Source organism: Lepus europaeus, chromosome 5 (assembly GCF_033115175.1).
Source record: "Lepus europaeus isolate LE1 chromosome 5, mLepTim1.pri, whole genome shotgun sequence".
Classification (NCBI taxonomy): Eukaryota; Metazoa; Chordata; class Mammalia; order Lagomorpha; family Leporidae; genus Lepus; species Lepus europaeus.
Genome location: NC_084831.1, coordinates 42,877,588 through 42,891,075, shown reverse-complemented (window position 1 = coordinate 42,891,075; position 13,488 = coordinate 42,877,588). Strand labels below are relative to the sequence as shown.

Here is a 13,488-nt window from a genome sequence, read left to right as displayed (position 1 = left end):
TTTGACTCCTTTATAAAAGAAGGGTTTGTCCTGAGTCGGTCAATATGCAGGTCATTCCAATTTAAAATATTTTTACATTGGTGACGCATACATAGTTCATAAATCAATACAATATAAGAAAATGTCCAGTGGAAAAAAGCCTCAATTCTATCCCTGTTCTCAACTGCTGCATTTACGCGTACTCTCTGTACCAGCTACTTTTCCTATCTTAATTTTGTCATCATAGAATTATTTTTTAAAAATTTATTTATTTGAAGGCAGGGTTAGAGAGAGAGAGGGAGAGTCAGAGATCCTCCATCCGCAGTTTCACTCCCCAAATGGCCACAGCAGCTGGGTCTGGGCCAGGGCTAGGATGAAGCTGAGAGCCTGGTACTGTACCTGGGTCTCCCATGTGGGTGACAGGGTTCCATGTGCTTGGGCATCTTCCACTGCTATCCCAGGTGCATTAGCCAGGAACTGGATTGGAAATGGAACAGCTTGGACTTGAACCAAGTTGGATGTTGCCATTGCAGGCACTGGCTTAACTTGATGCAACACAATGCCAGCTCCAGCTCCTAGAATCAATTTCTTAATGCAAGTGTAAACAAAAATGAAAAAATATCTTTCTCCACAAATGAGAACATATACACAGTTTTATACTATTATCTTTTTATGTTTAATGGTGTATCATAGATATCTTTTCACAGAGAGCCCCAATTCCATTTGTCCTGCTCAGCTTTATTGAGGACCACTTTGCATACAGTGGACCACATCCAATTCAGTTATATATTTGATGAGTTTTGACAGTTATATTCCTGTGAATGCACTGCTACAGTGAAGATATGGAATGTTTCCCATCATTTAAAAAAAAAAAATTGCTTCATAGTATTTCATTACATTGATGTATCATAATGGTTTTTTAAAAAAGATTTATTTATTTATTTGAAAGTCAGAGTTACACAGAAAGAGAAGGAGGAGCAGAGAGAGAGGCCTTCCATCTGCTAGTTCACTCTCCAGATGGCCGAAACGCTGGAGCTGAGCTGATCCGAAGCCAGGAGCTTCTTCCAGGTCTCCCACGCGGGTGCCAGGGCCTAAGGACTTGAGCCATCTTTTACTGCTTTCCCAGGCCATAGCAGAGAGCTGGATCGGAAGAGGAGCAGCTGGGACACAAACCAGCACCCATATGGGATGTCGGCACTGCCAGTGGCTTTACCTGCTATGTCACAGCACCGACCCTATGTATCATAATGTCAGTCCTTTGTTGATGGGCATTTGGGTGCTGATACAATGCTTTAGTTAATAACCTTTTTCATATAATATTTAATATGTCAACATATGAGGAACCCTCAAAAAGTTTGTTGAAATGGAATTTAAAGATAAATTGAGGTTCTGGTGTTATGGCACACTGGGTTTGCCATAGCTTGAGACACCATCATTCAATCTTAGAGTGCTAGTTCGAGCCCTGGCTACTCCACTTCTGACCCAGCATACTGCTAATGTGCCTGGAAAGACAGCAGTAGATGGCCCAAGTACTTGAGTCCCTGCCATCGATGTAGGAGACCAGGATGAAATTCCTCTCTTCTGGCTTCAGCTTGACCCAGACCTGCTGTTATAGCTGTTCAGAGAATGAGCTAGCGGATGGAGGATATCTCTCACTCTTGGTCTGCCCTTCAAATAAATAAATAAATCTTTTTGAAAAGTTTATCTTCATGCAAAAAGTTTTGGAATTCATGCATACATGAGGTTTCAAAAAGCTCATTTTAAAATGGATATTATGAAAAAACATGCGTAGATTTCATTTTACACCAAAATGTTAATTTTTAAAAATTAATTTTATTTGAAAAGCGGAAAGAGAGATCTCCAGTCTACTGGTTTATTCTAGATGCCCACAAAGGCTGAGTTGTTGTGCCAAGCTAAAGCCAGGAAGTAGGAACTAAGTCTGAATTTCCCACGTGAGCAGCAGGGATGTAACCATCTGGTCCAACACTACTGTTCACCATGGTGTGCATCACCAGGAAGCTGGTATTGGTAGTAGAGCCAGGAGTCAACCCTAGGTACTCTAGTATGGAATGTGGATATCTCAAATGGCATCTTAACTCTGCCAAACACCACCCCTGATCTTATTTTTTTTAATTCTGTTTTCCATAAACTCTTTAAATTGCCCTTGTATCCTTAGAATCTAAGCATAGATTGCCAGATGTGGAATTGCTGAACGAAAGGGGAAATTCATTTACAATTTGTTAGATGTTACCAATTTGTCCTTCACAGAGGTAGTTCCAATTTGGGCTCTGTAGGGGAGGAAGAATAATTTTCCTTTTACCTTTCTATGTTCTTGGCTGGGGCCACTGAGCCAAAATACAGATTTACACGAGAAAAATAATATATATTTATTAACAAGTATGTTTTATATGTATATGGGCGACTACTCAGGGAAAGAGTAACCCTGAGAGAGGTGGCTTACAAATCAGGTTATATTCTTTTTTAAAATTTATTTATTTACTTGAAAGAGTTACACAAAGAGAGAAGAAGAGACAGAGAGAAGGAGAGGTCTTCCATCCTCTGGTTCACTCCCCAGTTGGCCGCAATGGCCAGAGTGGCACCGATCCAATGGCAGGAGCCAGGAACTTCCTCTGGGTCTACCACGCAGTTGCAGGGGCCCAAGGACTTGAACCATCTTCTGCTGCTTTCCCAGGCCACAGCAGAGAGCCAGATTGGAAGTGAAGCAGCTGGGACTTGAACTGGCGCCCATATAGGATGCCGACGCTGCAGACCAGGGCTTTAACCCACTGTGCCACAGCACCAGTCCCAAATAAGGTTATATTCTATCTCCAACAAGGAATATATTCTTTAGAGAAGTGACAAGGTAAAGGAAAAGAATCTTGAATGGTAGGAGCCACAAATTGTGGGAAGGCAAATATATGGAAAGCTAATGGTAGTTAAAGAGATTCCTTTGGTCCCATCTCCAAGCTAAAAAGAGTCTAAAGTTGTAGGGAAGAATTATTGTCCTTGTAAAGAGGGAAAACAGACACCTTTATACATTTACCTCTTGGGTTTTAGGCAAATAGTCAGTGGGCAGAGAGTTTATCTTATATCTGCTTTATACATTTACCTCTTGGGTTTTAGGCAAATAGTAGGCAGAGAGCTTATCTTGTATCTGCTGCCTCTCAGTTGCCTTCAGCTCAAAATAATCCTTATAACAATGGGGCATGTGTTGGGGTGGTGTTTTCTGCTGTCCCTCAGCTTCTACTAGCAGTGTATGAGTGTGTGTCAGTATCTATTTCCCCACAGATTAGCTAGCAAAAAGTACATTTGGAAACTTTGTGTTTTGATAAGTTAGATGGAAAATAGTGTTTTAGCATACTTTTACAGTATTCTCATGAGTGAAATTGTGCATAATTTTTTATGATAAGGGATGGATCACTTAATGTGTTTACTTTTCTGTGAAATATTTGTTCATATTGTCCTTTTTTTTTATTTGAATGACTTTTAATTTCTAGGAACTCTTTATGAGTAAAGATAATATTCCTCCCTCCCCCAAATTGTCATTATCCTTTGACATTGCAAGATGCTTAGATGAAGGGTGTGCCTCTCAGTTTTTGCTGCTCAGGATATCTTCCTAAAAATTACTTTGCTTTTATTTCTTTCCCCCCCTTCTTCCTTCCATTCCTTTGTGTTTTCTTCCTTCTCTCCCGCTAGCCTAAGTTTTTAATAAAGAGATTTGAGACAGTTTGAAGATGATTTGTTGATGTACAATAATAAATTCACTGGGTGAATGTTTTTAAATGATATATATGTGTGACTCTGACTCATCTATTTTGAAGGCCATGTTTTTGGTATACTGTGCACTGGAGAAAGAACCTGTGCCAATGACCTTGCCTGCAGCCTTGGTGCCACCTTCTAAGAGAAAAACGGTCAGTATATCAGGCTCTATGCTGCTGATCCCCTCTTCAGCATCAGCCAAGGAATCTTACTGCTCCTTACAACCTGTAGGCATTTTACCTACCAAAGCACCGTTAAGACAGGTATAGAATTATCAGTGTTAAAGGATTTTTTTTTTAACAAAGTGCATGGCATTTAACAGTTGAGTACTGATAAAAACAGAAGGAGCAATTGAAAGGATCAAAGAGTTAACGTTCTCTCTGTTTGAACTTGCAAAATTTGATTTTCCAGAGGAGACAGATATTAATTCTGCATTTAGCTTTAGGTCATATGAATGTTTCATTAACTTTGCCTTGATCTACCTGAGATTAAAGTTGGATATGAAAGATGCTACATGCTAACACAGCATGCTTGCCCTGGCATAATTAATCATTATTTTTGTTCATTCTCAAGCTAACTCTTGATTCTTTGGGATCGAATTGTGGGTTTTCCAGCGTGGTTTTTTTTTTTTTTTTTTTTTTTTTTTGACAGGCAAAGTGGGTAGTGAGAGAGAGAGACAGAGAGAAAGGTCTTCCTTTTTGCCGTTGGTTCACCCTCCAATGGCGCTGCGGCCGGCGCATCGTGCTGATCCGAAGCCAGGAGCCAGTTGCTTCTCCTGGTCTCCCATGCGGGTGCAGGGCCCAAGCACTTGGGCCATCCTCCACTGCCCTCCCGGGCCATAGCAGAGAGCTGGCCTGGAAGGGGGGCAACTGGGATAGAATCTGGCGCCCGAACTGGGACTAGAACCTGGTGTGCCAGCGCCACAAGGCAGAGGATTAGCCTGTTAAGCCACGGCGCCGGCTACTTTTTTATTTTTTAAACCCCCTCTCCAATCTGTCTTTTGTCAGGTTGAGTAAAGGAAAATAATGTTAGGATTTGCAAATCTGCCAGTTTGGCTGTTGTTAAGAATGCTGGATGAAAATGGAGAATTAGCTGAATATTTTGTTTATTCAGATTCTAAGTTACCTATATTGATGTGGGCTTTCATAGGTCAAGAGTTAATTATGTTTGAATTTACTCATTACTTTAAAAAAAAGTAAAATATGTATCTATAAATACAGTCCTGATTGTCCTCTTTTTGTTCTGTTATTTTCTCTTCACTATAACATTTTGATTGAGACATGATAGAAGTGATACGTTGTTGCTATTGTTAGTAAGGTAGAATTCTTCAGAATTTGTGCCAAATACTGTCATGAGTTGAAATAGTGACACTCAGAGTTTGCTTCATTTTGGCAGAAATTTTTTTTTTTCCCCTTTGTAGTGGGTTGTATCTCCTGTTGAAAAAGCTAAATATGATGAAATCTTCCTGAAAACTGATAAGGACATGGATGGATTTGTATCTGGATTGGAGGTCCGTGAAATCTTTTTGAAAACAGGTTTACCTTCTACCTTACTGGCTCATATTTGGTAAGACTTGAATTTAAATTTCTTTATTAAACTTTTATAGAAAAATTTAGAGTAGTGGACAGAAGCTTGAGAATTGGTTATCTGAAGCTTTATAAGATTGACAGTACCAGTTAATTGCTATTGGAATGTTCAAATGTAGCATCTCTCTGTAATATCAGTTAAACTTAAAATTTTAAGGGAGAATCTATCTGAAATTTTAATAACAGTATCAGAAATTTAGACAATATATTCTGTATTGAATAACAGGTATTTAAATAACAGTATAAAAATATTTCTTCAAGGCACAGCCATATAATTCTGTAAGGTATATATATGCTTACACACTTTATATAGGTGTATAACAGTTGATTCATATAAAAGACAGACCTTAGTGTCTTTAATGAATTTCACATTAAGTAATATAATGTTTATGAAAATATTTTGTAACATGCCTGTTACCAATCAGAGGTCATCTTGAGACAGCCAGTATCAAAAGTTGAGCCACGGGCCGGCGCCGCGGCTCACTAGGCTAATCCTCTGCCTTGCGGCGCCGGCACACCGCGTTCTAGTCCCGGTCGGGGCACCGACCAGGGACTCCAGGCCAGCTCTCTGCTGTGGCCAGGGAGTGCAGTGGAGGATGGCCCAAGTCCTTGGGCCCTGCACCCCATGGGAGACAGGAGAAGCTCCTGCCATCGGATCAGCATGGTGCGCTGGCCGCAGCGCGCCTACCGCGGCAGCCATTGGAGGGTGAACCAACGGCAAAGGAAGACCTTTCTCTCTGTCTCTCTCTCACTGTCCACTCTGCCTGTCAAAAAAAAAAAAAAGTTGAGCCACATAGTTGTAGAGAAGCTTAGAACTAAGAAAAGAGGATGGTAGATTTGTTTTAAAAAAAAGCAAGGACTGAAGACTGAAAAAGATTAAGTATACATAAGTTCGGGGTGCTGGGCTAGATACTGTGTTCAGTAGATGGCCACTGTCACAGAAACTAAGAACTTGGAGAGGTTAAAAATTGTGACCAAAGTCACAAGAAGAAATAAGAAAATAATGGAATTCAAGGCCTGTTTGACACTGTAACCCATAGTCCTTTGGTCAGGCCACATTGGCTTTCAATAAAATATTTCAAATGAAATCTGTTTTTAAACAGATTAGGACTTTAGAAAACTGAGCTTTAAAAAGAAAAGGAAAATAGAATGAGACATTTGCTGTTTCTCTTCAAGTGATTTTGTAAAGCTTTCCAGATTGTTGCCTTCTCCTCACATGTGATCTCCATTTGCAGCTGTTCTTTCTGCTTTGACTCGGTGATCCTTGTACCCTCCTACTCCAAGGCTTGCAGGAAGCCAGACTATGTGGAAATTTTTGCTTGTCTCAGAGCCACTCTAATGCTGTCAACTAGTCAGAGTTGTTGACGCTTAGGTTTAATCTTGAACAAGTCATGTTAAAAATTTGGGTAACAGGAAATGTTGGGATTCTTTGGCCCACCACAGCTCTTACTTTGTTGTGTTTCTAGAATTTGTTAATAAGTACAAAGTAAATCCAGATTAGAGGCCTCTGCTCAGCACTAGGTGAATTAGTTCCACTTTCGTATCTTAGCTGGTCTATCTCTTCTAATATTTGAGCTGAGTTTTGGACAAGCTGCAACTTGGTCTTTTTAATTCAAGTGATTATTTTTAAAAAGACACATACTTGTAGTTTTCTTCTGGGTTTTTAGGATGGCATTGTGATGTTTATAAACTGTTTATTTATACAGGGCATTGTGTGACCCAAAGAGCTGTGGGAAACTTTCAAAAGATCAGTTTGCCTTGGCTTTTCACTTAATCAATCAAAAGTTAATAAAAGGCATTGATCCTCCTCTCATCCTCACTCCTGAGATGATTCCACCATCAGATAGGACGAGTTTACAAAAGGTAAGACAACTTTTAAAAAAAAAAAAAGCAAAACCCTGAAGCATTAACACAAAGTTGCAAGTACCATGTCAGATGGCAGATTGTATTCAGATAAAACACTGGAGAATAAGTATCTGGGCAGGAGCAGAGCAGTGTAACGTTTGTGCTTATTTTGTACCTCTAGATATGTTTGAGTGCCTTGTATAACATCTTTGACCTGCAGCTGTTTATTCCCACCACTCGTTACACATCCAACAATTATATTTTCCAACCTTAAAATTGGAAAAATATGGCTTTATTTTTCCTCCCTGGATTTGTGATTTATTTTTTAATTAATATAGTATAAATGTTAAGTAACAGGTACAAGAATTAAATTACTATTTCATCTGATGATTTACTCTTATAGAAAAAAGGATATAAATTTGAAAACAAAGTCTAGGAGATGACGATTACTTGGTATCAGTTTTACATCAAAAAAGTACCTAAGGAAAACCTTATATTGAGACTAAATCTATAGGTTTTGTCCCCCCCCCCCCCCCCTGTAGATGATTCTTTATTCCTGAGTCTATAGGTGACTATCTGAATAGCCAGGAACAAGTTTTAGCTACATCTCCTTTCTGAGTAGCAGTGGGAATGTTCATAATTGTTGTTTTAGCCATGTTGTGCCTTGATTTTTCTCTCCTCAGCCAGAAACCTTTTGGGGAATAATGCATTCACAGGATCTTTAAAAAGACTAGCATAATATAGTACCTATTTGTCTTTAAAAATAATTCTTGATGATTCTTCAGGGCTGTGTATTATAGGAGCTGTCAAATGTCTGGTTTGAGGAAAGCTCCCTCTCCAAGCCAATAGGATATTTTGGTTTCATGTTAATTTTTTCAGATGGATTTTTTAAAATCCCACTTAAACAACCTAATAAAAGTAAAAATTCCTGAGGGGTAAGTGTTTGGCTCAACTGTTAGGATACCTGCATCCTGTATTGAAATGACTGGTTTGAGTCTCGCCTGCTCTGCTTCCCATCCAGCTTCCTGCTGATGCACATCCTGGGAGACAGCAAGTAATGCCTCAGATACTTGAGTCCCTGCTACTTTCTGGGGGACCTGGATTGAGTTCCAGGCTCCTGGCTTTGCCCCGGCATACCCCATGCAAATGTGGGCATTTGGAGAATGACCAGTAGATAGAAGAACTGTCTCTCTCCCCGTCTGTGTCTTTCAAGTAAAGTGAAAATAAATAAATAGCAATTTAAGAAAACAAGGCAAAATTGGATGTTTTCCCTAAGTAAACTGAATGGTATTTATAACACTCATTATAGAGAGTTACTTATTGGAATTTTGGTCGTTATTATTTTTTTAATTAATTAAAGAGCCAGACAGAGTACCTATCTACTTGTTTACTCCCCCAGTTCCCACAATGGCTGAGGCTGAACCAGAGCCAGGCTATATCTAGGTGTTGAGAACGCAATCTGGGTCTTTCACATGGGTAGCAGTAACCCAATTATTTGAGGTATTACTGGTTCCTCCCAGGGCTGCATTAGTAGGAACATGGAATCAGGAGTGGAGCCAAGAACTAAACCCAGGCACTCTGGTATGGGGCATCTTAACAGCTAGGCTACATGTCCACTCCCTGCCTTTATTCTTTTTTTTTTTTTTAAGATTTTATTTTTTATTTGAGAGTTAGAGTTAAAGACAGTGAGAGGGAGAGAGAGAGAGAAAGGTCTTCCTTCTGTTGGTTCACTCCCCAAATGGCCACAAAGGCCAGAGCTGTGCTGATCTGAAGCCAGGAGCCAGGAGTTTTTTCCTGGTCTCCCACTGTGGGTGCAGGAGCCCAAGGACTTGTGCTGTCTTCTACTGCTTTCCCAGGCCCTTGCAGAGAGCTGGACTGGAAGAGGAGCAATCGGGACTAGAACCGACACCCACATGGGATGCAGGCGTTACAGGCGGAGGATTAACCTACTGTGCCACGGCGCCAGCCCTTCTCCTTATTCTTAATAAAATAAATACTCGATTATCTGCTTTGTGAGATGTTCAAGAGGGAGGAATGTTTTGTGATTGTTTTTGGGTTCCTTGTGATGTACGACATAGGTTACATAAATTGCAGAGAAGGCTTAAGTGATGTTACCCAGGAAGATAAAAGTTAATGAATTTGTATTTATGCCCTCTGTAACTGTATCTCAGTTATGGCATAATTTTTTTTCTAATAGGTAGAGTTAGACAGTGAGAGAGAGAAAGAGAGAGAGAGAGAGATGGAGAGATGGAGAGAAAGGTCTTCCTTCCGTTGGTTCATCCCCCAAATGGCCGCTATGGCCGGTGCGCTGCAGCCAGTGCGCTGCGCGGCTCTGAAGCCAGGAGCTAGGCGCTTCCTCCTGGTCTCCCATGCGGATGCAGGGACCAAGCACTTGGGCCATTCTCCGGTGCCCCATCTGGGACTAGAACCCAGGGTGCCGGCGCCACAGGCGGAGGATTAGCCAAGTGAGTCGCGGCGCCAGCCAGGCATAATGTTTTGTTTTGTCTTTTGTTTCACTGATCTGGACTATTTTTTTCTTACTCTCTGCGTTTTATAACCTTTTGTCTCCAACCAACACAAATTACAGATATAACAAAGATTTCTAAAGTAAATTATGTTTGTTCATTGAAGGCTGTCTAATAATAGTAGGCACTTGAAGTTGTAACTGGAAAGCAGAATGTTTATTTAGTTGATTTCTCTGAGGTCTGTTCAGTAGAGGATAGACATTGCAGCTATCAGTATTGTTCATTGAGATAGAGTTTCATCACTGATGTCTTATCTATTAACCAAAAATTATAACTTTTAAAAACTAAAATTTGCATTTGTCTTATCTTACAGATAATTACTTTTCTCTTTGTAACCTGATTTTTAAAAAATATTGCATTTTTTGCAGCTTTGACTAATTCTTTTCTGAATGTTGCTTCCCTTTCTATGTTTTTTCTAGTTTGGACTGTTTTTTCCATTCTGCAACACTCTGCTTCTCGCCTTTCTTGTACTGTCAGTTTCTTAACTCTATCAAGGTTAGACTTTTATTTTATGCCTCTTTTTTAGCATTGTGTTTTTTGGTTTACGAGATGCATTTTGAAATTAGAGGTTTTTTTTTTTTTTTTTAATGCATTAAAGTTGGTGAAGAGAAAATACCTGCACAGCATGCTTTTGTCACATGTCACTTGGTCCTTGTGTGCGTATTAGCTTGCCTTCACTCAGCTCTCTGACCCACTTAAAATCACCAAAATGGAATTTTTGTTTAATGCACAAAACAGGGTGAGAGAAAATATTTTGAAAGAAGGGTATGTGCTCTATTTTTCTTTGTATACTCTTCATTTGCTGCATAAAATATGTGATGATGTTTTTTCCATGCTTCCTGGATGCATGTCATTTTAGAGTCATCGGGGGTATCACTTTCTAACTGATTTGAGGTTAAACTAATTTGTCTCACTTTGTCTTCTTTGATGCTGTTTTTCATAGCAAAAGACTCAGATGTGAGTCACTCTTTTTGAGTTACAGTGATGGAAGAGGTGTAAAAGTCATGAGGTTTTTTGTACACTTGTGCTTCTGAGAGCAAATTTCTCAGTAGCAATATAAGTGATGTAAGTTCCTTTTGGTGATAGACATATGAGACCAAGTACTAATTTTTCATTTTGTTTACCTCTCTAGCTATCTGGCCAAGCTTAGCTCATAGGTCAAATTTAGATAGAGTTATTTTTACTAATCTAACCCAAGTGAATGAATAATTTATATTCAAAAATCCACATTAAAACATCTAGTTTAATTTAGCATTGAAAGGGGACTCTGTATCAACGGAACACAGTAGAACAGTTAACAAGTGTTTTTGGTAAAGATCTGTAATTAATATAAAATTGAGAGTAGAATTAACTGAATCCTTATACATGAGTTTAGATATTGATAGTCAAAACAGATCCCTGCTGAAAATACAGTGTGGCATAAAAAATATAGAAGGAATTATTTGCTAAGTCTCATTGATGTGTACCTGTTTTTTATTTTTAAAGATTGATTTTATTTATTTGAAAGAGTTACATAGAAAGGTAGAGCCAGAGAAAGGTCTTCCATCTGTTGGTTCACCCCCCAAATGGCCACAACAGCCAGAGCTAAGCTGATCCGAAACCAGGAGCCAAGAGCTTCTTCTAGGTCTCCCATGTGGGTGCAGGGGCCCAAGCACTTGGGCCATCTTCTACTGGTTTACCAGGCCATCCAGCAGAGAGCTGGTTGGGAAGTAGAGCAGCTGGGTTTTAAATTGACACCATATGGGATGCCAGTGCTGCAGGCCGGGACTTTAACCCACTGCGCCACAGCACCAGCCCCAATGGGTACCTGTTTATCAAGTTTATTTTTAGGGTAATGGCCTCATTTACCTAAATACTCTTGATATGCAAGTACCAAAGGATATAGTATGAAATAATTTAATCTACAGACGTTTAATCAGATTTCCTTTAACAGTGGGATGAGCTTTGAGCAAGTCATTTAATCTGCTTCCCTCAGCTATAAAATGGGGTTAATAATAATATATGGCCTGCCTACAATGTACATTTCAGATTAGTTTTGAGAACTGACTAATGGGTTTGAAAGTGCTTAGTGAATTGTAGATGATTTTACAAATGAGAAATGAGACATTGTGAGCTTTTAGATTTCTTCTGTTATACAAACTACTGGCATACATTAAGTTCACAACAATGTAAATATTAATGCTACTAATTTTTATGTTCCAATTAGGTCATCAATATTTCTTAGGTTTTACATGTTCAAGCCTCACTCAGTTTTAACATTTCCAAGTGGTGATTATTCCATTATTTTTCACTTGGCATAGGTTAACTGAAGGCACAATTTTCCCTTTTCCCTGACTTCAGCCAACTATATAGGGCATGAATGATGGTTCACAAAGGAGATTGAATCCTGGGAGAAACAACTCACATTTTGTTGGGGAGTTAATTATAACAATAACTTATGCTTATAAAATACCATGTTTATAAAATGATTTCATATATACTATTTCATTTAATTTGTAAAGTGGGAAGGGTGGAAATTATTTCCTTATTTTACAGATCATGCAGCTAGAAAGCAGTGGAGCCCAGAATAAACACAGCTAGAATTTCTAACTACAGTTACCAGAAACCAAAATTGACACGTTTGTTAGTGAAAGAAAACTATACATAAAGGGTATTATATATGAACAGCTTCATATGTGGTGATATTAATGTTTACAGTGGAACATGCCTGAGCAGATGGTTTTACTTTAAATAGACACTGAAAGTGTTTAGCAAGAGTAAATATTTGTTGAATGAAATAAACCAGTCATAATTCTAACATTCAAAAAAAATTGGCCGGCGCTGTGGCTCACTTGACTAATCCTCCGCCTGCGGCACCAGCACCCCGGGTTCTAGTCCTGGTTGGGGCACCGGATTCTGTCCCGGTTGCTCCTCTTCCAGTCCAGCTCTCTGCTGTGGCCTGGGAGGGCAGTGGAGGATGGCCCAAATGCTTGGGCCCTGCACCCACATGGGAGACCAGGAGAAGCACCTGCTCCTGGCTTTGGATCAGCGTAGCACGCTGACCGCAGCGCGCCGGCTGTAGCGGCCATTTGTGGGGTGAACCAATGGAAGGAAGACCTTTCTCTCTGTCTTGCTCTCTCTCACGGTCTAACTCTGCCTCTCCCAAAAAAAAAAAAAAAAAATTCAACAAAAATTTGTGAATTTATTTTGTGTCAGATGATACAAATGCAAATAAATCACCAACAATCTCCCCAAGAAATTTATACTTCACTGGAAGTATTAGTTTATAAACCTGATATCTGTTTTACTTCAAGATCCTAGACAGGCTAGAATCAAGTGACAAAGACATTGGGACCTGAAGTGGGGGTGGGAGTTTTTAATTATAGAATAACAGCTTTTAGAGTATTTAAGAGAATGTCTTAGTATATAACTAAGAATATAGTGATATATATATGTATATACAATTGAACTAGACAGCTTTATTAAATGAATTATTAGCAATATAGTAAATTATGCAATACCTTAGAGACTTCAACATTTTAAGTTATTTGTTGTATGTAATATAATTTTATAGTAATAATATGTGCTTGTGAACTTTTTGTTTTTAGAACATCATAGGATCAAGTCCTGTTGCAGATTTCTCTGCTATTAAGGAGCTAGATACCCTTAACAATGAAATAGTTGACCTACAGAGGTATGTAAAGTAAACCTACAGGCTACACATGGGCACACATATGTGCACACACATAACCCCTTTCTGTTTCTAATATATATCTTGTTAAATGCTGCTTTATTTAGTTTAATACTATAGTTCC

General features: G+C 39.2%; 1 protein-coding gene across 2 annotated transcripts in view; it reads left to right on the top strand.

Annotated features, from left to right (window-relative positions):
* The window catches only part of EPS15 (epidermal growth factor receptor pathway substrate 15), a 172,563-nt gene that overhangs the window by 73,025 nt on the left and 86,050 nt on the right, over positions 1 to 13,488 (top strand). Inside the window, exons 9-12 of one of the 2 annotated variants that reach the window (XM_062191306.1) lie at positions 3,801 to 3,890; positions 5,159 to 5,304; positions 7,031 to 7,187; positions 13,282 to 13,367. In XM_062191306.1, the coding sequence (XP_062047290.1) occupies positions 3,801 to 3,890; positions 5,159 to 5,304; positions 7,031 to 7,187; positions 13,282 to 13,367 (479 nt within the window). Of the gene's footprint in view, positions 1 to 3,800; positions 4,002 to 5,158; positions 5,305 to 7,030; positions 7,188 to 13,281; positions 13,368 to 13,488 lie in introns of both variants that reach the window. The other variant, XM_062191305.1, reaches the window with a different exon arrangement.